Genomic DNA, 26,854 nt, shown 5'->3' on the forward strand with positions numbered 1-26,854 from the left:
TAGGCAATTACCAATTTACTTCTGTCTCTGTGGGTTTGCCTCTTCTGAACATTTAATATGAATGGGCCCACACACTATGTGGCCTTTTGTAACTGGCTTCTTTCACTTAGCATGATGTTTTCAGGATTCTTGCATGTTGTAGCATGTATCAGTATTTCATTTCTATTGCCAAATAATATTCCATTGTATGAATATACCACATTTTATTTATCCATTCATTAGGCAACAGACATATGAGTTGTTTTCACCTTCTATGATTAATAATGAGGCTGTGAATATTCATGTACACATTGCTGTGTGGACATATGTTTTCACTTTTTTTTTTTTTTGAGACGGAATCTCGCCCTGCCACCCAGGCTGGAGTGCAGTGGCGCAATCTTGGCTCACTGCAAGCTCCGCCTCCCTGGTTCATGCCATTCTCCTGCCTTAGACTCCCAAGTAGCTGGGACTACAAGCACCCGCCACCACCCCCGGCTAATTTTTTGTATTTTTTTAGTAGAGACAGGGTTTCACCATGTTAGCCAGGATGGTCTCGATCTCCTGACCTCGTGATCCACCTGCCTCGGCCTCCCAAAGTGCTGGGATTACAAGCATGAGCCACCACGCCTGGCCTGTTTTCACTTATTTTATTTATATACCTAGGAGTGGAATTGCTGGGTCATATCATAACTATGTTTAACCTTTTGTGGGATTGTCAGACTGTCTTCTAAAATGGTTGTATCATTTTACATTCCCACCAGCAATATATGAGGGTTTAATTTCTCCATATCATTAATTTTTTTTTCCTGCTTTATTACCCAGGCTGGAGTCCAGTGGAGCAATCATAGCTGACTGCAGCACAGAACTCCTGGGCTCAAGCGATCCTCCCATCTCAGTCTCCCAAGTAGATGAGATTACAGGGTGCGAGCCACTGGCTAAATTTGTTATCCTTTTTGACTACAGCTATCACCATCCTTGTGAGTGAGAAGTGTTATTGTGGTTTTGACTGTATTTCCTGAATGACTACTAATGGTAAGCATCTTTTCATGTGCTTATCAGCCATTCATATATTTTATACTTTAATTTTATACTTTAATCATTTATTCATATACTTTAATTTTAAAATAGTTTATTCAGGCCGGGCGTGGTGACTCACGCCTGTAATCCCAGCACTTTGGGAGGCCGAGGTGGGCAGATAATGAGGTCAGGAGATCGAGACCATCTTGGCTAACATGGTGAAACCCCCCTCTCTACTAATAATACAAAAAATTATCCAGGTGTGTTGGCACGTGCCTGTGGTCCCAGCTACTCAGGACTGGCTGAGGCAGGAGAATCGCTTCCAGGAGGCGGAGGCTGCAGTGAGCCAAGATCGCACCACTGCAGTCCAGCCTGGGCGACAGAGCGAGCCTCCGTCTCAAAAAATAATAATAATAATAAAATAAAATAAAATTATATATATATATACTTTGAGAAGCAAAAATCAAATTAATGGAATTTGTAATCACAAATAAGTGTAGAGGCTAAAACAAGGTTTGAGACTGCCCTAGTCCAGTCAGCCTGAGACCAGCAGGGGAAGCCTATAGTCCCACTGAGTTAGGCTTATCAGCTCACTGCTACAAGGGTGACTGCACACCAGAGGAATGGTGAAGTGTCTCACCAAAGAAAAAGATGGTTATAGGATTATGGGGAAGGGTGGAGGTTAGGTGAAAAATTAGTTAGGCACAAAGAAACACAGACCTGTGTGAAAGGGGGATTAAGATCAGCTGGACTACAAAGTGGACCCAGGGGATCAGTTTCCCTGGAAAGTACAAAGTCAAGATAAATGTGGAATGTTGTGTTCAGAAACCCCTGCTCTGAAGCGCAATACCTGGCCTGGAAATCAAGGCTGCTTCTCGATGTCAAAGTGACTCAGCTCCTCCAAGCAAGACTGTGAGCCTTAATTCTCACAAATACAATTGCAAACAGCAAACTTCGTCAGCCTATGATTTTGGAGAACAAAGTTTCTTGGTGAATTTTTTTTTTTAAAGTAGTCACTCAGGGAGTTGTTATGATACTTTATGTTGCCAAAAAAAAAAAAAAAAAAGAAAGTTGCAGTGTGTGCTTGGTAGAGGTACTATATCCTGTTAACTGTGCAGCTGGTTTTATCTGTCTGGGTATCTGTGATGGATGGCAGGGCAGATTTTAACTCTCTCAGTCTGAGTTAATAGCCACCTTTCAAGATAAATTCATAGCTGACTGAACCATCTCTAGAGGCCTGGTTGTCAGGATCATTGAAATCACTTAATTAACGAGCCTTGGAAGCTAAAGACTGGCTAAAAGTATCATTCCATTAGGTTTGCCCATGTGTTGTCCAGTACTAACAGCTCTCAATGAATGAGATTATATTAGCTATTAGTCCAGATACTTAGCCGATTTGCTGGTATGGCTGAGATATAATTATTCACTACTTCACTTCCTCTTCCAGGGTACACAGGAAGACTACATTTCTTGACTCGACCTTCCTTGCAGTTGGCAGATAGGAGCAGAAGTAAGCCACTTCCAGGTCCATCCTGAAAAGTGTACTTTTTCCCATCCCCCATAAGCAACCTGGAGGTCACACGCTTATTTTTATTTATTTTTTTGAGATGGAGTCTCGCTCTGTTGCCCAGGCTGGAGTGCAGTGACGCAATCTTGGCTCACTGCAAGCTCCGCCTCCTGGGTTCAAGCGGTTCTCCTGCCTCAGCCTCCTGAGTAGCTGGGATCACAGGTGCGCGCTACCACACCTGGTTAATTTTTGTATTTTTAGTAGAGACGGGGTTTCACCATGTTTGTCAGGCTGGTCTTGAACTACTGATGTCGTGATCCGCCCGCCTTGGCCTCCCAAAGTGCTGGGATTACAGGCGTGAGCCACCGCACCGGGCCAGGTCACATGTTTAGATGACGTAGCTGCAACTTGGAAGAAGGCTGATCAATCTCCAGAGGACATTTTTTTTTTTGAGATGGAGTCTTGCTCTGTCGCCCAGGCTGAAGTGCAGTGGTGTGATCTTGGCTCACCGCAACCTCCACCTCCCAGGTTCAAGGTATTCTCCTGCCTCAGCTTCCCAAGTAGCTAGGACAACAGGCATGCGCCACCACGCGTGGCTAATTTTTGTATTTTTAGTAGAGACAGGGGTTCACCATGTTGGCGAGGCTGGTCTCGAGCTCCTGACCTCAAGCTATCTGCCCCCATCAGCCTCCTAAAGTGCTGGGATTAGAGAGTTGAGCCACTGCACCCGGCCTAGAGGACTTTGTGTAAGCAAAAAATAAGCTTTTGTAGTGCTCAGTTTCTGAGATTTGGGGGTTTGTTGCTGTAGTTTAGCCTAGCGTATAAATAGTATTACTGTTTTCTCCTTAAAAACCAGAGAGCAGATCTCATGTATTTCTCACAAAATATACACTGTCAGACCATATAGCAGCACAGTTCCAACAGGACCAGCAGGTACTCATAAAATTTAAATTCTCGGCCGGGCTCGGATTACATGGGCTGGGATTACACGCCTGTAATCCCAGCACTTTGGGAGGCCGAGGTGGGTGGATCATCTGAGGTCGGGAGTTTGAGACCAGACTGACCAACATGATGAAACCCCATCTCTACTAAAAATACAAAATTAGCCGGGCGTGGTGGCACATGCCTGTAATCCCAGCTACTCGGGAGGCTGAGACAAGAGAATCCCTTGAACCTGGGAGGCAGAGGTTGCGATGAACCAAGATTGTGCCATTGCACTCCAGCCTGGGCAACAAGAGCAAAACTCCGTCTGAAAAAAAAAAAAATTAAATTCTCAAGAGCAAATATTTCCCTTCACAGATCCACTGCCACCAGCTCCATGTCAGCTGACACAATGGAAGGTACTTATTTAATACTGGTTCACTGAACCAATCAGTTTGCCTTTCTTCTCTTCCTTTACAGTGGCCCAACATGAACAAAAGAATAAAAATAAAAATAAATGGGGGTAGTATTTCATCCAGGACATGCTGCATTTGATTAGCAGTGGGATAGGAACTCCTTCCCCACCCTACCATGTGGGGCATAGGTTTGGGCAATTAGCAGGGACTTGGACATTCCTAGTCAGCCATCAGAACCTGTCCAAACCCAAAAGATCTGGGAGTTATTTCTCTGTCCTCCTTCACAGCCAATACATTATTGAATGCTGATGACTGCATCCCTCTTCACTTGTGCCCTGTCCTCTCCATCCTTGCCGCAGCTGCTGCTGCCGCTGCCACCTTAGTTTGCCTTAGTTCAGGGTTTGATTTTCTCTCACCCTATTATAAGAAGGCAGAGGCACTTTTTCATTGCCTATCCTTCTAAAATGCAATTCTTGTTTTTTGTTTTTGTTTTTTTTCAAGACGGAGTCTCGCTCTGTCGCCCAGGCTGGAGTGCAGTGGCCCGATCTCAGCTCACTGCAAGCTCCGCCTCCCGGGTTCACGCCATTCTCCTGCCTCAGCCTCCCGAGTAGCTGGGACTACAGGCGCCCGCCACCTCGCCCGGCTAGTTTTTTTTTTTGTATTTTTAGTAGAGATGGGGTTTCACCGTGTTAGCCAGGATGGTCTTGATCTCCTGACCTCGTGATCCGCCCGTCTCGGCCTCCCAAAGTGCTGGGATTACAGGCTTGAGCCACCGCGCCCGGCCTCTAAAATGCAATTCTGATGACTCCTCTCTGTGTATGTTTTCCAGGATCATACAGGAGTATAATATCTAAAATATCTGCAAAGCACGAGACTTTCCCTGCCCTGGCTCCTGTATACCTCTCTAGCTACATTTCCCACTATTCACCCCACCTCAACCTGCAATTCTCTAAATATGACCATACTTTCTTGCCTCTACAGATTTGCACATGGGTGTTCCCTCTGCCTTAAAGGACATTCCCTACTCCCAGAGAACTCCTACTCAGCCTTCCAAACCCAGCTTAGGCATCCATCTTGAGTTGTTTTCGCTGACCCCATGCGGCTCCCACACAGGCAGAGGTGATCGCCTCCTCCTGAGGGGTGATGCCTAAACACATCCATTATCGCACAACAATGCAAGAATTTGATTTGTTTTGTTTTTGTCTTTTAAAAATTAATGTGGGTGGGGGGGTAGGGATAAAAGACTACCAATTGGGTACAGTGTACACTGCTCGGGTGATGGGTACACCAAAATCTCAGAAATCACCATTAAAAAAACTTATTATCCACATAACCAAAAACCACTTGTTCCCCCAAAACTATTAAAATAAATATCAGGCGCAGTGGCTCATGCCTGTAATCCCAGCACTTTGGGAGGCTAAGACAGGCAGATCACGAGGTCAGGAGTTCGAGACCAACCTGACCAACACGGTGAAACCCTGTCTTTACTAAAAATACAAAAATTAGTTGGGTGTGGTGGTGCATGCCTGTAATCTCAGCTACTCAGGAGGCTGAGGCAGGAGAATAGCTTGAACAGGGAGGTGGAGGTTGCAGTGAGCTGAGATTGTGCCACTGCACTCCAGCCTGGGTGACAGAGTGAGACTCCATCTCAAATAAATAAATAAATAAATGCAAAAAAAAAAAATTTTGTCTTAGATCTCAGTCTGCCTAAAAAAATTTTTTTTTTAAATAAAAATTACTGATTGATTGAGACAGGGTCTTGCTATGTTGCAAAGGCTGGTCTTGAACTCCTGGCCTCAGGTGATGCTCCCACCTCAGCCTCCCCCATGCCTCAGCTGGAATCACAGGCCACTGTGCCCAGCCACAGGTATTTATGTCGATGTCTCCTCTGGTAGACTGCAACCAACTTGAGGGCCATGTCCCCTGGCAGAGAGGAGGTGCTCTACTGAATAACAAGTGAATGACCAAACAGGATATAAAAGGTGATGAGTAGACTGCCCAGCTCGGGCTAGGGCACCGCCACTGTCTATGGAACATGACCAAAGTGACAAAATGGGAAGAACTGAATTTGTCACAAAAAGCAATTCAGTCAATCTATACATGTTCAAGTTTTATTACAAAGTATGATGGGCAGAAAATACGGTACTTCTTATACAGGAGGCTGAAACAGAATGAAAGGGTGAAAATTAGGTTTCATTTACTTAGGAAACAAGAAATAGAAAGTCATAGCTATAACACTCCGCTTTCAGGTGCCCTTGAAGTAGCCTTCAATGGAGATTCCCCATAGTTGTTTCACAGCACAGTGTTAACATTTTATTACAAGCCCTGTGTACAATCAGTCCTGTGAAAACATTTATAAAAGAAAAATATTACAGTACAGTTCTGCAAGGGGCAGCTTCCTCTCCACCTGACCATGGATGCCACAAAACCTATAATATAGAGGGAAAGTTTAAATATGTAACAAGAATGGAAGTTCAGACATACTAGGCTAAAGGGCACAGAAATGGATCAGTTAGAACTTAACATTTCAGAGCAAGAAATCTCCATTTTCTACATAGAATTTTACACAATCATGCTACAAATTCACTCTGGGTGGGGTGGGGAAGGAAAGTCACTGACAAGAGGGGTAATAAAATACACAGGAACCAAAGCAAGTGAGTCAGACTCAACTAAAGTGATTCAAAGCTTCAGCTCAACAATTTTCATAACACATGGTACACCACAGTCAACCCAAGGTGAGAACATTTCTTTTAAATAGTAGATATCACAAGTTCATAATCACTGGGTTCTTCCAAAGGTGGGTGCCTATAAACCTTCCAGCTGTTACATACTATCAACATATTTCTTCTTGAGTTTAAACTTTCTTTAGCTTATTTGTTTCTGGTTGGATATAATACCAGTCCAAGCCTCTTTGGGAAGGCACCTGCATGTTCCCATATTTTAAAAATGATATCCTCCAGAAAGTAGCCTGAGAGGACCTGGCCCGTCCCATGTGGCCACACATTTGACTTTGACCATTAGCAGCAGTGATACCGTGGGAGGGGGAGAGGGTACAGGTGGGTGAAGTGGGCAAGGCTCTCCAACACGAGATGCTCTCAGGAGCTGGCCCAGCCAGGACCTGGCCCAGGGTTCACAGTGACTTTGCTCTGCTCCGCCCTCTTCCCTGGGAAAACCAATCTAAGTATCAAGAATGACCTTCCTTCTTCATCCTGGAGTACACACAGTAAAGGGAAAAGTCTGCTTTGAGGCTTCTACTTCAATGGTCTCCCCTACCCCAAGCCAGCAATGGAAGGGGTTGCCATATTCTCAAAGTGGGGAAGGTAGAGGAACAGTACTGGGCTGCCCTCCCACATGTGGTAAACCCTGCAGCTCCTCACATGTCTTCACGGCCCAGGAATTCAAGGCCCAGGTGGCAGCAGGAAGAAACAGTGGAAAGGCAAGGGGAAGAGAAAAAGAGAAAAAGGAGGGGAAAGTCTGCATAACTGTTATAACCTCTGCTTCTCCTGCTCTGTAACAAACCCACAACCAAGAAAAGCCATGGTCTGGAACAATCATGGGACCCCCAACGCCTGTAGGTTTTTTACCACCAAGTATCACCCATGGCTGCTCTGAGCTGTCATCGTGTTCCCACAGTTACCTAGCATCACAGATGTCCAATTTATGGCCCAGGAAGGCTGACCCAGGCTAAGGGCAGTCTCACTCCACAGCCATGCAATGGACAGTCTGAATGTTTTCCTACCCCAGACCTTCACTGACCTCTACTATTTCCTCCTCTGATTTAAAGAAAACACTTTTATTTTCTCCTGCATCCTACATCTCCTCCTAAAACTTCGGCCCTAGTTGTCATCAAAACCTTGTAGGAGTCTGAATTTTTTATTTCTTCCTGAATCTTAGCCAGTTCTCTGACAGCCAATCCTGGATTTATAAGAAATTTTTGCCCAGTTATTTTTATTTTTATTTTTTTGAGACAGAGTCTTGCTCTGTTGCCCAGGCTGGAGTGCAGTGGCACAATCTCAGCTCACTGCAAGCTCCACCTGCCGGGTTCATGCCATTCTCCTGTCTCAGCCTCCCAAGTAGCTGGGACTATAGGCACCTGCCACCATGCCTGGCTAGTTTTTTTGTATTTTTAGTAGAGACGGGGTTTCACCGTGTTAGCCAGGATGGTCTCAATCTCCTGACCTCGTGATCTGCCCGTCTCGGCCTCCCAAAGTGCTGGGATTACAGGCTTGAGCCACCATGCCCAGCCTCGCCCAGTTATTAAATATCTTCCCTCTTCAAGTCCTAACCTTGCAGGCTAATTCCTCCCTAGAAGAAGAGGATTCCAATGCTCCTGAGCATAGAAACTTCAGGTCCTTGAATGACCTGGACCCATCCTCCAGCTCTCTGGTGGTAGAGGCCTGAGGCCTAATTTATTCACCACCTCCATCCTTCCGTCAGAACAGATGAGGACAATACAGGCAGCTGTGCCTCAGGCTGCCAAGAGCAAAAGGGCCATCACCAGCTGGGCCACAGCCTGGCGGAGGCTCCATGTAGGCTTCCTGGTAAAGTCCTAGCGGCTGCTCCTCCTGGGGTCAGGGAGAACAGATCCAGGGCCTCCCACCCAGTCTCGCTGGCTGTCAATTTGAGAACTTCAACAAATTACAGAGAGTTGTTTTTGCAACTATCACAGATCTGTGCTTTCTGGAGCATGGCTGGCTTAGAGGCTTTCTAAATCCTGAGACAGGAGAAATCCCCTCCTAAGTCATGGGTTGTCGGGCTGATGAAGTAAAGGGAGGATAAGAGAGCTGGGATTCAAAGACCAGCAACTCACCAACTGTGAGTATGTGTGTGCTTGCTTAGGGGGGTGGAGTCTCCCCTGGGTCCCCCGTGGGATTCGGGGGAAGACTGCACTGCAGGACCTAAGGAAGGATGACAGGGGCTGGGCGTCCACAGGGCAAGGGAAATCTCAAAAGTTGTTAGTTTCCAGAGTAAATATCTATCTTATGCAAATATATTCTAATTATTATTATTTTTTTCAAGTTGTTGTTTCTGAGTTCCAGCTGACAAATTCCACCATACAGACCAAGCTTACGTGCAGATCAGGAAAGGAATCTTAGAACTCAGTGGATGTAAGCCCTGCCTGGCAGACCAGCCCCTTCTCCACAAGAAGGAACTGACGGCCTCCTAAACAAGCAGCCATCAGCTTGGCCTCGCTACCCTTGAGAAGGGCCCAGTAACCATGATCAAACACGTGAAAAGCAGAGGACGGTTCTGACCAACAACTGCTTGCTTTATATCTCCAAATGATGCAGTGCAAATCCAGTGGCAAATGCAGGAGAGGCAACTGCAAGCACATGGCCAGCCAGAGTCCTAAAATCAGAACAACAAAGTAAAAGGGTAGAAGGGGAAATACCCTGGCTAAAAAAGAGCCTTTTTCTTGGGACAGGTCCCTGTATGGTAAAGCAAACAGCTAGACTTTTGGCATACAATGACATCTACTTCTGAAAAGGAAGACTTAACCAAAAAAGCTTAAGGGCCCAGAAGAACAAAGTTCCCTGTTTTGCTTCTCGGGCAGGTGAGAGCCAAAGAGGACAAAATCATCTCCTTCAGGTCTGCTACTCTACTCATCTCAGATGAGCAATTCAGAGGGACTTAAAAACCTCCAGGTTGGAGCAGAGCACAAGGAACCAGCCAACTTCTTCCCCCCCACCCCACCCCACCCCCAGCACGTCCCAAACTGCCTGCCCCAAGGGTTCATCTAACAGTGGAATCACACACTTGCTCCTCCATGGAACTCATTCACGTAAGGGAAAGACACCTGCAGCCTGCAAGTCAAAAGACAACTGCAGGCTACAAGTCCAATACTGCTCAGAACCTAAACTGGGGGAGAGAGGGATTGGCAGGTGTGGGGAGAGCTCTTAACTGGCTAACCCTGGGGGTCTATAATTCCTTTTCCTTCTTTTTTTTTTTTTTCCTCCCTTTTCATTACCCACAGTATAATGCTTTTTAGCTATCTATCCACCTGACAGCCAGGGATTGCCACAGTTGATCAGTCCATCTCTTATGTGAGGTCTTGTTCAGGGTTGGAAGCACAGGCAGGATGCCTCTCAGGAAGACTCTCTCACCTCAGAGCACTCAATCCAAAGAGTGCCCAATATACCACCAGGCACAGTAAACTCAACCAACAGAAGCACCGAAGTTCAACTCAGATATCATTCTTGCCTATCATTGAAAAGACACTAAGTGGAATGGCCTGGGGCTTATATTTGGAGGGAAAAACAGACTCCAAAAGAATGTACTGGAAATATGCTTGAAGTTAGCTTCCTGAAACAATTCCCCTCAAGTCAGGTACCCTGAGAGCCTGTCTCTCTCAGCTCTACCATGCTCCCCGTGGGAACCTATGGGGCTGGACAGTGGTGCTTCAGGGTAAACACAGGCTTCCTATGTCTGTTTAGAAGCTCAGAATGCCCTTGAGAGAAGCCAGGCTAAGAAAGGTGTGATGAGTCAGTGGACTTCAGAGCACCAAGGTGGTTTGGACTCCCGGTCAGGTATGTATTACTCAGGCAGTGACTCAAGAAGGCAAACTGCTCATGGGGCCAGGGGCCCAGTACCAGCTCCAGGCACTGAGGGAAGAGAAGAAGGTGCAAAGAGGGAGGACTATAAGACAAAGAAATGAGCCAGGAGATTAAAATTCTTCTCATAAAAAAATTAGCCTGATAGGTAACAAATATACAAAGTTAAAATTTGTTAAACACACAGACACTAGGAGAAAAGACAAATTGGTATTTGTTCCCACGTAAGTGCTAAACGAACATGGACATGGACGAGACGTGGGCTGCTGCCTTGGGCAGCAAACAGACAGAGACATCTGGGCAGAGGAACAGACACAGCCAGTGCGTGAGCTGCTCCTCAACACAATGCCTGACAAACAAATATACACACATCTTTAACTGAGGGACCAAACAAGAAGAGGAAAGGAGAGAAAATCTTAAAACTCAGCCCTGGGCTGAGGAGGTGCCACACAGCACTGAGTCTGCCACAGAGGGCGATGGGGTGACTGGCCAGGAACTCCTAGAGCAGCTTCTGGTAACAGTGGGTGCAAAGCAACGAAAGACATACTGGCCACTGGAAACATGTTTCTTCTTACTTTGGGGGTGGGGCAGAGGCAGGAAACACAAAAGCCCCTGCCTCGTGGGCACAGCGCCACCAACACTACACTCTGAGTATCTCCAGGCAGTTGTTGTAGCAGATGGCGATCCAGTCGGGCTGAGTTGATGCCCACTGCACATTGTTGATCTCTCCTTCAGCTGTGTAGGCCAGGATAGGGTCCTCGATGGCTCGGGGCATTTGCTGGATGTCCCAGATGAGAGCCTGGTGGTCATCCGCTAGGGACAAAGAAAGCCAGCAAGCAGGGTCACAAGTGAGGCAATGGTGATGATGATCCCTGCATTTCAGGAGCAATTCACAGTTGACAAAGCACCCCCGTGACGGCGGTTCTATTTTAAGCCCCCATTTTATCGATGAGGAAACAGATTCAGAAATGTTAAGGCGCTATTCAGCCAAGTGAGTGGCAGAGCCAGAACTCAAATCTAGGCCCTGACTCCATCTCCCAGATGTCCCCAGGCTCTATCCACTGCACGAATGAGTCCTTCTCATCTGGGTCAGGTATCAGGAGTGGACAAGGGGATACCAAACATGTCATCTGTAGCCACTTAAAATACTTGAGTGGTTATAAAGATCCTTCCTGATCATTCAATATAATGAGAGTGTTTCTTCCCTGTTTGATGGACATTTATGCTTCAGTGAGTTGTTATATAGAAGAAGACTGACAAAGTAGCGTTGACATGTGCTGTTAAAAAATTCTTTCCTGGCCAGGCATGGTGGCTCACACCTGTAATCCCAGCACTTTGGAAGGCCGAGGCAGGCAGATCACCTGAGGTCAGGAGTTCAAGACCAGCCTGGCCAACATGGTGAAACCCCATCTTTACTAAAAAAAAAAAAAAAAAAAAAAAAAAAAAAAAAATTACAAATTAGCCAGATGTGGTGGTGCACACCTGTAATCCCAGCTACTCGGGTGGCTGAGGCAGGAGAATCGCTTGAACTCGGGAGGCAGAGGTTACAGTGAGCCGAGATCGTGCCATTGCACTCCAGCATGGGCAACAGAGTGAGACTTCATCTCAAAAAAAAAAAAAAAAAAAAAATCCAAGAAAATAGCTATGGGAAACACCAGAAAGATGGTAATCACCTTAAATATATAAAAGCACATGAAAAATGACTAGAAGGAAATATATTAAAATGAGAATGATGGCAATACTAAGATGACAAGGTTAGGAGTTATGTTTACTTTTCTCTAGTTCCTAAATGATCCATAATGTGCTTATATAACTTTTTTTTTTTTAATTTTTTAATTTTTTTTTGAGATGGAGTCTTGCTCTGTCACCCAGGCTGGAGTGCAGTGGCCGGATCTCAGCTCACTGCAAGCTCCACCTCCCGGGTTCATGCCATTCTCCTGCCTCAGCCTCCCGAGTAGCTGGGACTACAGGCGCCCGCCACCTCGCCCGGCTAGTTTTTTGTATTTTTTAGTAGAGACGGGGTTTCACCGTGTTAGCCAGGATGGTCTTGATCTCCTGACCTCGTGATTCACCCATCTTGGCCTCCCAAAGTGCTGGGATTACAGGTTTGAGCTACTGTGCCCGGCCATAACTTTTTTTTTTTTTTAATGGAGTCTTGTTCTGTCACCCAGGCTTGAGCATAATGATGCAATCTCAGCTCACTGTAACCAACGCCTCCCAGGTTCAAGCGATTCTCCTGCCTTGGCCTCCCAAAATGCTGGGATTACAGGCATGAACCACTGCACCCGGCCTATATTACTTTTATAATCAAAATAGTAAGTTAATTTTAAAAAAAGAAAAAAAAAGGCAATGGCCTTCAGAGCTGCAGTGTACCCTGACTCTGCCATGCATTCTGATGAAAGCTGGTCTCACATACACAGAAAATCTGAATAAACTAAACCCTAATAGGCCAATTGTGGGCAATACCGGTCTCCTGCCAAGGCCGCATAATCTGGGCCAGGTGCAAGATCCCTCTCCCAGGGATAATCAATGCCAAGAGGTCAGGGAATTGCACCTCTAAAGCACTAAGCCCCTTTTCCTCAATGCTCAACTGAGCACACTTGAGCAACAGTTCCTTCGGTTGAAGGGGCTCAAGGCAGGTGCAACACACAAAACAGTGAGCCGGACAAAGGCAGAAGCCAGGAGCAGAAAATGGGGCTTCCATGGGGCCAGTCCTACTTTCCATGAATAATGGATGACACATTTCTTTTCTGCTTCTTCTATCCCTCCCTATCCACACCGCTGAAAAAAAAAAAAAAAAAAAAGAGGGCAATAATGAAGAAGATAGACCACAATCTGAGGTACAGCAGGCAGCAGCAGGCCCCCAACTGCTCTTCAAGGAGACATACAGGCATGAGCAGAGGGCCAAAATCAGGAAAAGCTTCATGCCTTCCAAATAATGCTCCAATGGCAGAAAAACACCAAAGTACATTGCCTCTTGGACTCCATAACGAACCTTGTCCATTATAAGGCTACTGATTAGTGAGAAGAAAAAACACACACTAAAAAAGTTAAGCAGTAAACCACCACAGGGCTAGGACAGAATCCTATCAGTGCAAAAGGAAGAGGTATATAGTTGTATTTGGGGGCATGGATGTACACCCCCGAATGTATACCAAAAGGGTCTGGAAGGAGATACGTTACCTGTTGACAGAGATCATCCGTGCAGAGTGGGATGGAGGCAGAAACGATATAGCAAGGAGAAAAGATGACCTTCACCTTGCTTTTAAATATGCCTCTGTACTGTTTTCATTTTTAGTAACAGATTTGCAGTATTTCTATAATAAAAGTGCATTGACAAACAGCATATTTTTCTTTTCTTTTTTTTCTGAGATGGAGTCTCACTCTGTCACCAGGCTAGAGGGTAGTGGCATGATCTCAGCTCACTGCAACCTCCACCTCCTGGGTTCAAGTGATTCTCCTGCCTCAGCCTCCCAAGTGGCCGGGACTACAGGCGCGCACCACCAAGCCCAACTAATTTTTGTATTTTTAGTAGAGATGGGGCTTCACCACGTTGGTCAGGATGGTTTTGATCTCCTGACCTCATGATCTGCCTGCCTCGGCCTCCCAAAGTACTGGTATTACAGGCATGAGCCACCACACCCGGCCTTTCTTTTCTTTTTTTAAAATTTATTTTAGAGGCAGAGTCTTGCTTGTTTGCCCAGGTTGGAGTGCAGTGGCACAATCATAGCTAACTGTAACCTCAAACTCCTGGGCTCAAGGGATCCTCTCACCTCAGCCTCTAAGTAGCTGGGACTACAGCAATTCAGCACCGCACCCAGATAGTTTTTTTAACTTTTTGTAGAGATGAGGTCTCACTATACTGTCCAGGCTGGTCTCGAACTCTTGGCCTCAAGGAATCCTCCCACCTTAGCCTCCCAAAGTGCTACAATTACAGACCTGAGACACTGTGCCTGGCCCAACATATTTTTTTTTTTTTTTTTTGAGACGGAGTCTTGCTCTGCCTCCCAGGCTGGAGTGCAGTGGCCGGCTCTCAGCTCACTGCAAGCTCCGCCTCCCGGGTTCACGCCATTCTCCTGTCTCAGCCTCCCGAGTAGCTGGGACTACAGGCGCCCGCCTCGTCGCCCGGCTAGTTTTTTGTATTTTTTAGTAGAGACGGGGTTTCACTGTATTAGCCAGGATGGTCTCGATCTCCTGACCTCGTGATCCGCCCGTCTCGGCCTCCCAAAGTGCTGGGATTACAGGCTTGAGCCACCGCGCCCAGCGGCCCAACATATTTTTAAGGGGTACTCTTTTTTTTTTTTTTGGAGACAGAGTCTCACTCTGTTGCCCCAGCTGGAGGGCAGTGGCGTAATCTCTGGTCACTGCAACCTCCACCTCCTGGGTTCAAGTGATTCTCCTGCCTCAGTACCGAGTAGCTTGAACTACAGGTGTGTGTCACTATGCTTCATTTTTTTTTATTTTTAGTAGAGACAGGGTTTCACTACGTTTGTCAGGCTGGTCACGAACTCCTGACCTCAGGTGATCCACCCGCCTCAGCCTCCCAAAGTGCTGGGATTACAGGCGTGAGCCACTGTGCCTGGCCAGTAAGGGATGCTTGCTTTGGTCTGGGAAACAGTGAAATGAAAACCACAAGTCACACACCACAACCAGGCAAAGTTCTGTGGGGCCCTCCGATGCGTCTAGAGCTCACTGTCGGTTTGTTACAGTGAAACCTGGAAGGTCCCATGGAGATGTTGATCTTCGCAGTCCCAAAGATCCTATGACATCCATGAGAGATGCCTCCCTTTCTCCATATTCCTGGAATTGAGTCCTCTGTGCCACCCAGATTTCAGGGGGACAGTATAAGGCAAAGGCCTGTAACTGACACATGATGTAAATTGTATATGGAAGATGCTCTGATGTCCATGAAGGTACAAGATCATCTAAAAATTTGTACTGATTGAATTTCACAAGTGTGGAGAGGCTCCAACTAGTCATTTTATATAAATCTCACAAGACTGTCCTTAGAAAACAGTAACAACTACAATTCCAAGGAGCCAAGAGAAGAGATTTCCTCCATCCCTCCCAGATTCCTTTCTCCCCACCATGATTACCTGCAGTGCAGATGTGGCAGGATGAATGTGGGGCCCAAGCAATGCCGTTGACACATGCTCGATGGTTGTTTAACCTGGCGACAGGTGTGCAGGGAACCCGGACATCTAGAATCACCACCTGCGGAAATAATAAGTAAAAGGCCTGGGATCGTCAGAGTTTCACAAAAAAAAAAAAAAAAAAAAAACACTATCCACATGCAAAAAATCTTTTTAGGCGTAACTTTTTCATTTCTGGATTTAAAGAACATTAGAGACAGGATTTCCACAGGATTGAGGGAAAACAAGACAAAGGACACGGGTAGTTTATAGTCTCTATCTCGAGCAACACTGGGCCTTTAGACTGATAGGGGAGATGCAGAAACAGGCAACAGGAGTCTGGGCAATCCTGGGTCCCAGCAGGTGCATGTGGTAAGAATTCTATGAATCTCAGCTGAACGGAATGAGAGCCCAGCCAAAGCAGAATCTGAGGCACTAGCGCCACCAAACCAAGGACAACCAATGCATTCTTCCTACCCACAATTCACCTCTTTTATCAAGTAACAGACTAGAGAGAGCTGCCGTTTCTTTTTCCTTTTCTTTTTTTTTTTTTTTTTTGAGACGGAGTCTCCCTCTGTCACCCAGGCTGGAGTGCAGTGATGCGATCTCCACTCACTGCAAGCTCCACCTCCTGGGTTCAAACCATTCTCCCGCCTCAGCCTCCCCGAGTAGCTGGGACTACAGGCACCCGCCACCACGCCCGGCTAATGTTTTGTATTTTTTTTAGTAGAGATGGGGTTTCACCATGTTAGCTAGGATGGTCTTGATCTCCTACCCGCCTTGGCCTCCCAAAGTGCTGGGATTACAGGTGTGAGCCACTGCGCCCAGCCTTTTTTTTTTTCGGACGGAGTCTCACTCTGTCTCCCAGGCTGGAGTGCAATGGCACGATCTTGGCTTATTGCAACCTCTGCCTACCAGGTTCAAGCGATTCTCTTGCCTCAGTCTCCTGAATAGCTGGAACTACAGGCGTACGCCCCCCACCCAGCTAATTTTTGTATTTTTAGTAGAGACAGGTTTCACCATGTTGGCCAGGATGGTCTTGATCTCTTGACTTCGTGATCCGCCTGCCTTGGCCTCCCAAAGTGTTGGGATTACAGGTGTGAGCCAGAGCGCCCAGCCAGAGAGCTGCCATTTCTACATCTGTTTGCTGAAGCTGGATGAATCCGTCCAGACTACAGAAGGGAAAAATCTGCTTTTTCACTCAGCACCATAGGCACATACGATTTGGTTTACTCTTTAGATATTGCTTTTCCTGGCTAACTCCAACTCTTCAAAAATTAAAAGTTCTTAACAAGTAATTCTTGTTCCAAATCAGGCTTTCTCAGTCCCGGGACTGCTGTCATTTTAGGTTGGATATACTTTGCTGAGGGACTGTTCTGGGCACTGTAGGATATTTAGCAGCCTCCCTGGTCTCTACCCCCTGGATGCCATAGTACCAACTGTGTCTCCAGAGTTGTGACAACCAAAAATGCCTCCAGACATTCCCAAAGATACTCTGGGGGCCAAACTGCTCCAACTGAGAACCAGCCTTCTAGATATACTAAGCAGTGCTGAAGTTAGGCAGGGCCCATGGTAGCCTGAGGGGAGTGCTCACCTCCATTCCATCCATGGCCATGGTGGCCAGGTAGTTAGGGTCCTGCTTGTTCCAGCAGAGGCGAAGCAGCGGGTGATGCTGCGGGTCTTCGTAAATGATGGTGCTGTGTTCTAGATGGCGGAGGTCAAACATCCGCACGGAGCCATCAGCACCCACAGAGGCAAACATGTCCCTGCCACCCCCGGCCCGGCTAAATGCAATATCATAGACCTGTTGGTGAACAAAAAGCTCCGGTCAGATTCAGATCCATTACCTCTTCTTCCTATAGGAGGGAAATCTGCCACGTGAAGTTCATCTAAACCTCGCTCATGACACAGAAGCAGGTAAATGAAGCCCAAACAGTGTCTGTGAGTACTGAAACCCGAGAGTTCTAATATCAGTGGCTTTCCAAAGATGGAAGATCATTCCGCTATAGAAATTGGCTGGTTTCTTCCCACATTCCTGCTTTCCAAATCTTCTTCCTCCAACCCCTGAGATAAAACAAAGGCACATACCCTGCTGACCAACAGAACAGTGGCTGTCTTCTGCCACACGACAAGAATGAGACATTTATTTCCTGGGCCTTCTGCACAATCAGAGGCAGGTCTACGAGCCCATTAAGGCCTAGATCATCAATCACAGAGGTGAAAGCAGCCCTCCTGTGGTCACTGAATAGCAGCCAAGCTGATTCTACTGTGAAACCTGGACCTGAGACTCATGTGCAAGAAAGAGGTAACAGAAATTTTGAGTCATGAGAGGCTTAGATGTTCCCGTATTCACAAATAGGTTTAGTAGCACCCTCTTGTCCTAGGACATGTTGTTTCTTCTCCTAGTTGGTTTGTGATCATAAGTGAATCAATTTAGGTTCTAAATCACTGTTTTCTGCTTTTATTTGCTGCAAACATTGCATATCACTAACATCTATGAGGAAATAGAGGCAGAGAGCAATGGAGAGCTTCAGAGAAAGAGAAGACAAAGGCCGGGTGCGGTGGCTCACACCTGTAATCCCAGCACTTTGGGAGGCTGAGGTGGGCGAATCACAAGGTCAAGAGATCAAGACCATCCTGGCCAACACAGTGAAACCCTGTCTCTACTAAAAATACAAAAAAATTAGCTGGGCATGGTGGCTGGCACCTGTAATCCCAGCTACTCAGGAGGCTGTGGCAGGAGAGTTGCTTGAACCCGGGAGGCGGAAATTACAGTGAGCCGAGATTGCACCACTGCACTCCGGCCTGGGACAGAGCGAGACTCTGTCTCAAAAAAAAAAAAAAGAGGACGAAGAGGGACAAAGAGAAAGCCAGAGACAGACAAGTAGAGAGAGAAACAGAAACAGAAAAACTAATACCAAACAAAACTCATCTTCTGGGGATAATGACAGATGACTTCTGGGGAGACATGACTAGAATTTCTCACTAAATATTGCAGCTCCAGTGTTGAGATTATGCCTACTGAGGGACACTGCCAAATGAGCATCTATTGCTATTTAACCTCATGAATTCCTTTTTTTTCTGGCTATGAAGAAATTATGCTTGTTTTTCTATGGCTGGAAGTAGAAGTGGTTCAAAAGTGACTTGGCCAGTCATCAACAAGGAGGCACCCAGGCCTGACATGCCTGACAGATCGAGGCTTTGTCTAGTACTGTACAGCTGCTTTAAGGCACAGCCGTGTTTGTTGTATACCCCTCAATGCCAGCTCCTGGTAACCCTCAGGGACAGAGATGCCATAGGTGCCATGGGCAGTGTGGCCAAGTGTGTAACGCTCTCTTAGCTCTAAGTGACTGCTCCTTCAGTGCTCCACCAGCATGGTTCACTGGGAAACCAAGGGAAGGTGACAACTCCCAAGTACACTAAACCCTCTTCTACACTGATCTGCCAGGTATCAATGACAGCCTTCCAAACAAGTCTTTTCCTAGAGAAAGGGGGACTGAGAAAAATCAAAGGTGCTAGAAAGGTGCTATTACTGTTTCTCTAGAGCCATTATCCTTTCTCAGGCTCTTTCCTTCAAGACAAGGCTGCCGGTCCAGGCCTGTCTGCTGTCAAGATCCATTCTTGGCCTTTCTCCCTGCTCTTCTCTGCATCACAAGAGAACTGATTCCTACAGCGTGCATTTGGCAGGGTCTCAGATCTGCTTGCTGCTTCTGGCTGGTTCAGCCATGGGAGGCTTTGGTGGGAAACTGGATGATGGGAGGCAGAGAGAAGCTAAGGTATTTCTCCTCCCATCTCTCTGTTCTTAGAAGCGTCTCTGCCAGGTAAATCCAGCCCCTGGGCTCCAGGAACCCTGCCTCCTCCCACGGTCCCTCTGGCCCATAGGCAGCTGCAGCTTTCTGCTGCTCCCATTCTATGGATGACCTCACTGCTACCTATGTGGCTTCTCAGCTTTACCATCTTCTGTATAAGCAGCCCCTAGATTAAATCCCCGCAGTTCAAATACTTAAGAGTAGTTTCCATTTTCTGGGTTGGACCTAACAGACAACAGCAGGCTAAGTTGTCATATAACTAAAATGTAGCAGCTTGTTCAACTTGATGCCAAGAGGGTTTCCAGAAGTTCCTTACTGGTCCTCTCTGCGGGACAAACTCTTCATTTGACCCCCGGTTTAGCAGCAGTCAAGTCTAGAAGTTTTGTAACAGGGCTTACTCTTAGGAGTACAGAAAGTCAAAGACAACCCCTTACTAAGAATGATAACCTGGGTCACATCTTCCTATGCTGTTGACAACCTCAAGTTTCTGACCTAAGGTCAAGGCGTTCTTTTTATCTGTACAGATATTAATACCCCTAGCTGTGCAGGGTAAGGTAGTAAAGAAAAGGAAATAGTACCCATAGGAGATGAGAGTATCAGGAGCATGCAACAGCTCTAGGAGGAAAAGATTTATGGGGATTTTCTGAAATCACTGAGAAGAATGCTTTGATTAAAATGCAATTGGCTGGGCGTGGTGGCTCACGCCTGTAATCCCAGCACTTTGGGAGGCCGAGGTGGGTGGATCACCTGAGGTCAGGAGTTCGACACCATCCTGGCCAACATGGTAAAACCCCGTCTCTGCTAAAAATACAAAAATTAGCCAGGCGTGGTGGCGGGCACCTGTAATCCCCGCTACTCCAGAAGCTGAGGCAGGAGAATCACTTGAACCTAGAAGGCGGAGGTTGCAGTGAGCCCAGATTGCACCATTGCACTCCAGCCTGGGCAACAAGAGGAAAACTTCGTCTCAAAAAAAAAAAAAAAAAAAAGCAATCACAAATAGCTCTCCTCAGTTTTCCCAACAAACACAGAAGCATCACCATCAAAGTAAAATATATTCCATTGCCTCCACTGCCAACAGTAATGAACGTATAAAGATTTAGGATTTTATAAAACATTTATAGAGAAAAATGGATAGTTAGGTTTGTCTCTCAGAAACTTTTTTCTCTTCCTGTCTCTCTTCCTTCCTCCCCAAATCTAATCTATTTCAAGATAAACATTGCTCTAAAGTTATTTTTTAATTACATCAGTTCCCAGCTCCTCTATAAGAGACTTCATTATTAAAAAACAGCAACATCGGGAAAGGAAGTTCCAGGGCCCGTGCTGGGAAAGAGGTAGGGGGACCAGGGGAAGACTCAGGGTGCAATGGCAGCGCAAATTCCAATTGTGGCCACCACTTCCACTCCCGGAATAGTCCGGAACAGCAAAAAGAGGCCGGCCAGCCCTTCCCACAATGGCAGCAGCGGCAGGGGCTATGGCGCCAGTAAGAAGAAAAAAGTGTCTGCCTCCAGCTTTGCGCAGGGTATCAGCATGGAAGCCATGAGTGAGAATAAAGTGGTGCTCTCTGAGTTTAGCACAGGACCTGTGGAAAAAGCTGCCAAACCTTTGCCATTTAAGGATCCCAACTTTGTACACTCTGGCCCTGGTGGCGCAGTTGCTGGTAAGAAGAACAGAACCTGGAAGAACCTGAAACAAATCCTTGCTTCCGAAAGGGCATTGCCGTGGCAACTGAACGATCCTAACTGTTTCAGTACTGATGCTCCTCCATCCTTTAAGCCAGCTAAGAAGTATTCTGATGTTTCAGGCCAACTACACAGACCCCCAGAGCAAACTGCGGTTCAGCACCATTGAAGAGTTTTCCTACATTCAGAGGCTGCCCTCTGACGTCGTCACTGGCTACCTGTCCCTGAGGAAGGCCACAAGCATCGTTCCCTGAGCCCGAGAGAGGGAGATGAAGTGGAAAGTTGTTTCAAAAACAGACTCTGGACTCGTGATTTTGTTTCACGGAAACAAACTCGTCCTGCTGTCAATCTGAAAATGCCAGTGCTGTGCCTTGGAAAGAATGTTTGGCTTTCATTTAAGGGTTTTTTTGAGTGTGCGTTTTCCCTCCAAGTGTGATATTTCCTGCTGAATTAAATTATACTTCAGTTGTTGCCTCAAGTAAAGGTGTTTGACAAGAAAATACAATAACTATACTTTTCATTTAAAAAAAAAAGCAACATCTAGCATGAAAAGAACAATGACAGACCGTATAAGTCATTTACATTAGCCAAAAAAAGCATTAGTTTACAATAGTGTTGTTTTCCCGTTTTTGATACATTACTATTGTCAATTGAGACAAGAAGATGTTATGTTACGATTTTCTACATAAATTGCAGAACAATGAGAGAACAATCTGACCTCTTCCTGTGCGGAAGGCACAGGAAGCATGTGAGGAAAGATGAAATGGAAAAGCATCATTACCTCTTTGTCATGGGCGATCAGTTGGGTCTTCACGTGGCCAGACACAAGATTCACTCGCCCTAACACCTGCCCTGTCTCCAGCCCCCAGATGGTGCACGTTGTATCAATGCTTGAGGTACCTGCAAACAACCAGTGCAAGTCAGGGCTGATGAGACCAGGCAAGCTTCCCTCCTGTGTCTACTCATCTGCTTGGCCCAGGGAGCAACATACCATAAAGACTACAGAAAACAAGGTGGTGGTTATCGGCAGAGCCACAGAGGAAGTCAAGTATTCAGTCCTCACCATAAGACCTTAGATTCTAACTGGAGGGACAAGATCTACACACACAGAAAGCTGACCCACACAAAAGAATTAATAAATAACCACATTCCATGCCTAGCCTACTTCTCACAGAGCCTTGTTCTAGGATGATGCATGGCCCAGTGTGACATCTGAGAAAATGTATTTTGGTTTCTTCCAGCTGAAATACATACTCCCTAACTCCCTTACCTAAAAGATAAGGATCCACCTCATTCCAGTCAAAGGAGGTCAGGGGAGCACAGAAATCAGAGTTCTTATTATTGTTTAGCAAACACTCCAGCCTGGTCTCCGTTTCACCAACCTGAAGGAAAAAGAATTTTAAAAAGAATCAGCCAGTCTTATCCTCATAAAAAGTCTTTAAAGAAATTCCTGTTTAGAAAATATCTTAGCAAACATAAGACATGAGGGGAAAATATTTGTATCAAAAACAATAATAAACCCAGGACTCCCCAAATGCTACTTTTTCTTTTACTTTCTCCTCTGACCAGCTTTGTTTTCTACATTTTCATCCCTGCATCTTCCTAGAGGAGAGGTCTTCTCACCTTGCCCAGCCTGGAACCTCTATACAGGTGTACTAAGGCCATGCCCATGCTACAGAGGACGCTGCTGCTGACGAGCTCAGCTGAGGGCAGAGGGAAGCCTCCAAGATCCACTCACACACTTTATCAGAATCAATGGCCTGGTATTTCATTTAGTTTACTCAAAAATACCTTGGCTGCAAATAGAACATAAGTTCCCAAGTATTCCCACCTCCACTGAAGGCTGTCATTGTCACCTCGGGTTGACTGAGCTGACTGCAGCCAGCAGCCAGACTTCATGGAATCTTGACTTGATTTACTAGAAAATCTGCTGAGCCAAATGAGGTCAGTCCATTTAAGTTTTGCTTGCTTATCCCATGCTGCAGTGACACTCGCTGCCTCTGACCCCATCTGTTCTGTGACTTCTCACTGCTGACAGCTGAGGCTGAGAGAGCCCACTTGTCTGGCTGCTAATAAAGCATCCGCTTACCCTCCACACACGGAGATAGTCGCCGCTTGTTGCCAGTAGGTCTGGATAGACGCCTTTTGTATCAGGGATCCACATGAGCTTTGTGGTGGGGTACGGGTGGTCAAAGGTGTTTCTGCAAATAAACTCTGAACTCTCCTCATCTAAACCAACAAGCTGAACCTGTAACATGCCAAAGTTGAGCCACATAAGCATTTGTGAACAGTATAGTAAATACATTAGATCCCTGGTCAGTGACAGAGGTTTTTTTTTTTTAAGACAAGATCTTGCTCTGTTGCCCAGGCTGGAGTGCAGTGGTGCGACCACAGCTCAATGCAGCCTCCATCTCCTGGACTCAAGTGATCCTTCCACCTCAGCCTCTCAAGAAGCTGGGGTTACAGGCATGCACCACCGTGTACAGTTAATTTTGTTCATTTTTTGTAGAGACAAGGTCTCACATGTTGCCCAGGTTGGTCTCAAACTCCTGGGCTCAAGTGATCCTCCCACCTCAGCCTCCCAAAGTGCTGGGATTACAGACATGAGCCACCATGCCTGACAAGTGACAGAAGTCTTGACACTGTACTACACTAAACTGCAGAATCAAAAAAAACTGCCGTGAGGGCATCTAGTCCAACCATCCCCTGGCAGACAAGGACACCCAGACTCAAAGGGGTGGTTATGCTCAATACTGCAAAGCCAATAGGAGACAGAGACAAGATTTGATTACAGGTTTTCTGATTCAAGTACTGCATTCTTAACACCAGCTACATAAGTGCACTCTCTATCAAGCCAGGCACACCTTCCCCCGAAAACTCTGAGGTATTTGAAAATGAACAGGGGTGGTTTTGGCTGCCACAATGACTGGAGTGCTGAGGACATTTGGTGCTCAGGGGCCGGGAATATGAATATGTGCAATTTCATTAAACAAACTAACGCTCACTTAAAAATCCAACAGTGCACAACCCTCATCGACCCCAAACTCAACACTGGCTCATTATGTTTACATATAAAGGTACGTCAAATGACCGTTTAAGAGCCCAAACCAAGTAAAAAAAAGTGGGCACCATTGATGATTAAGTCCCACCTAGCTCTGATCACTTTTTCTTAGAGTCAATTTTAGCCCACCATTAACTTCCAATCTTTGCTGTCAAACTCGATCTGGCTTGGTGGGACACTAACTGTACATTTGCTTATGAACTTCCAACTGGAAGATGGAATGGTGGGAATATTTAGTAAAGATCCGCAATAAGGGGAAAAGCACTAACCAGACAACACAAAATAGAATTCCTTCTATTCATCTTCCTGACTTCAGTCTCAGACACCAGTATCTTCCACACATTTTTTTCCCCCAAAGTTAGGTATAGTTGCATGCAATAAAACCCACTCAGGTGTACAGTTAAATGAGTTTTGGCAAATGTACAGTTGTATAACCCCCACAGTAAGATATAAAACATTTCCATTAACCCAGAAAGTTCTCCCAGGCTCCTCTGCAGTCAACCCCTTATACCCACCCCAAGTGGCCACTGATCTATGGTTTTGTCTCACCATAATACCACATAAATAGAATCAGATGGTCTTGAGTCTTTGGTCTGGCTACTTTCACTCAGTACACTGCTCTTGAGATTCATCCATGTTCTTGTGTGTATCAGTAGTTGCTTCTTTTCTTACTGCTGAATCATATTGCATTATGTGCAACCTGGCACTCTATAATTTTGGTTTTGTTTTTGAGATAGAGTCTCACTCTGTTGCACTGGTTCGAGTGCAGTGGTGCAATCGTGGTTCACTGCAGGTTCAACCTCCTGGGCTTAAGCAATCCTCCAGCTTTAGCCTCCCCAGTAGCTGGGACCACAGGCATGTGCCACCACACCCAGCTAATTTCTAAATTTTTTGTAGAGATGGGGTCTCCTTATGTTGCCCAGGCTGGTCTCGAACTTCTGGGCTCAAGTGATCCTCCTGGCTTGGCCTCCCAAAGTGCTGGGATTACAGGAGTGAGCCACCGTGCCCAGCCAATTTTGTATGTCCTAGTTAAGAAATCTTTGCTTAATCCCAGGTCCCAAATATTTTTTCCTAGGTTGTCTTCTAAAAGTTTTCTAGTTTTAGGCTTCATATTTCGGTCTCTGAGTCATTTCAAGTTAAATTTTTATATGGTACAAGATATGAATCAAGGTTTACTTTTTGTTGTTTTTCTTTTTGAGATGGAGTTTCGCTCTTGTCGCCCAGGCTGGAGTGCAATGGCACAATCTTGGCCCATGGCAACCTCCACCTCCTGTGTTCAAGCAATTCTCCTACCTCTCTGCTTCCTAAGTAGCTGGGACTACAGGTGTGTGCCACTACGCCCGGCTAATTTTTTAGTATTTTTAGTAGAGAAGGGGTTTCACCATTTTGGCCAGTCTAGTCTCGAACTGTTGACCTCAGGTGATCCACCTGCCTCGGCCTCCCAAAGTGCTAGGATTGCAGGCGTGAGCTACCACTCCTGAACAAGGTTTGCTTTTTTATATATGTCTGCCTGTTCCAGCATCACTGGTTGAGAATTCTTTCTCCTTTGAATTACCTTGAACCCTTTATTGAAAATCAGTTGACGATGTATTTGTTCATCTATTTCTGGACTCTATTCTGTTCCATTATCTATTTGCCTATCTGTTTGCTAGTAGGCAAAATGTCTTGATTATAGTAGCTTTCTAGTAAGTTCTAAAATCAGATAGTGAGTTCTCTAACTTTGCTGTTCTTTTTCAAAATTGTTTTGCTATTCTCTACTTTTGCTTTTCCATGTACATTTTACAATCAGCTTGTCGAATTTTACAAAAAGCCTGCTGAGATTCTGATTGGGATTCTATTGAATCTATCGATCAGTTTGGGGAGAACTTACATCTTACTAAAAATACTGAAAAATTAGCTGTCACCCAGGGTGGAGTGTAGTGGCTCGATCACAGCTTACTACAGCCTTGGCCTCCCAGGCTCAAGTGATCCTCCTACCTCAGCCTCCCAAGTAGCTGGGACTACAGGTACAAGCCACCATACCCAGCTAATTTTTGTATTTTTTGTAGAGACAGGGTTTTGCCGTGTTGCCCAGGCTGGTCTTGAACTCCTGGGCTCAAGTAATCCACCCACTTTGGCCTCCCAGTATGCTGGGCTTACACATATGAGCTACTGCGCTTGACCACGAAACTGTTTCAAATTCCATTTCCAATTGTTCATTGCTACTGTATATAGAAATACAATTGATCTTTATACATTAATCTTGGCTTCTATAACTTTGCCACATTAGTTGTTAGTTTTAGTAGCTTTTTTGTAGATTGCTAAGGATTTTTCTATGTATATTCATAGATCTTGTCATCCATCTTTAACTCTTAAAAATCCATATGACTAAGTCTAAATATTCATTTTATAGAGCACCCACATACTTTCAACAACCATATAACTGTTAGGGAAGATAATGCATAAAGACATAAAAGGAGACAAAACCCAGTGTCCAAAAACACTTAAGATAGTAATGCAAGTAATGTCACAAGGTAATACATGATTGGCTTATTTATGACACAGATAATAATAGATAACAATTGAGAGGAAAGAGCAATGATTCAAACAGGGCACCTGAGGAAAAGAGGAGTTAGCAACTGAGCAGAGTCTTCAAAGGAGAACAGGAAGGATCTGGGTAGGCAAATAGGAAAGGGAAGGGCAACCCAGGTAGCTGGAACAGAAAGGTCATGCATACAAAGGTGGCAAACTAAATGACCCATTTGGTAGCAGCAAGCGGGCCTGTTTGAGAGAGCCACGTGGG

At 45.8% G+C, this 26,854-nt stretch overlaps 2 protein-coding genes across 3 annotated transcripts in view; one reads left to right on the top strand and one right to left on the bottom strand.

The window, feature by feature from the left end:
* Nucleotides 1–5,924: 5,924 nt before the first annotated feature.
* DCAF7 (DDB1 and CUL4 associated factor 7) overlaps nt 5,925–26,854 on the bottom strand; it is a 37,605-nt gene continuing 16,675 nt past the window's right edge. The window contains exons 2-8 of one of the 2 annotated variants that reach the window (XR_004430741.1): nt 23,101–23,259; nt 22,282–22,393; nt 21,793–21,911; nt 17,118–17,327; nt 15,488–15,605; nt 10,967–11,204; nt 5,925–6,001 (exon numbers count right to left, since the gene is read on the bottom strand). Coding sequence is in view for 1 of the 2 variants with exons in the window: in XM_033184043.1 (XP_033039934.1) it covers nt 11,032–11,204; nt 15,488–15,605; nt 17,118–17,327; nt 21,793–21,911; nt 22,282–22,393; nt 23,101–23,259 (891 nt within the window). In the remaining variant the exon portion in view is untranslated. Of the gene's footprint in view, nt 11,205–15,487; nt 15,606–17,117; nt 17,328–21,792; nt 21,912–22,281; nt 22,394–23,100; nt 23,260–26,854 lie in introns of both variants that reach the window. The other variant, XM_033184043.1, reaches the window with a different exon arrangement.
* Nucleotides 20,695–21,544, top strand: LOC117067442 (INO80 complex subunit C-like). The gene is given in 2 exon segments (XM_033184044.1): nt 20,695–21,134; nt 21,136–21,544. Coding segments are annotated over 2 exon segments (570 nt in total). The 3' UTR covers nt 21,266–21,544.

The sequence above is a fragment of the Trachypithecus francoisi genome, unplaced genomic scaffold, assembly GCF_009764315.1.
Source record: "Trachypithecus francoisi isolate TF-2019V2 unplaced genomic scaffold, Tfra_2.0 Lachesis_group20, whole genome shotgun sequence".
Taxonomy (NCBI): domain Eukaryota; kingdom Metazoa; phylum Chordata; class Mammalia; order Primates; family Cercopithecidae; genus Trachypithecus; species Trachypithecus francoisi.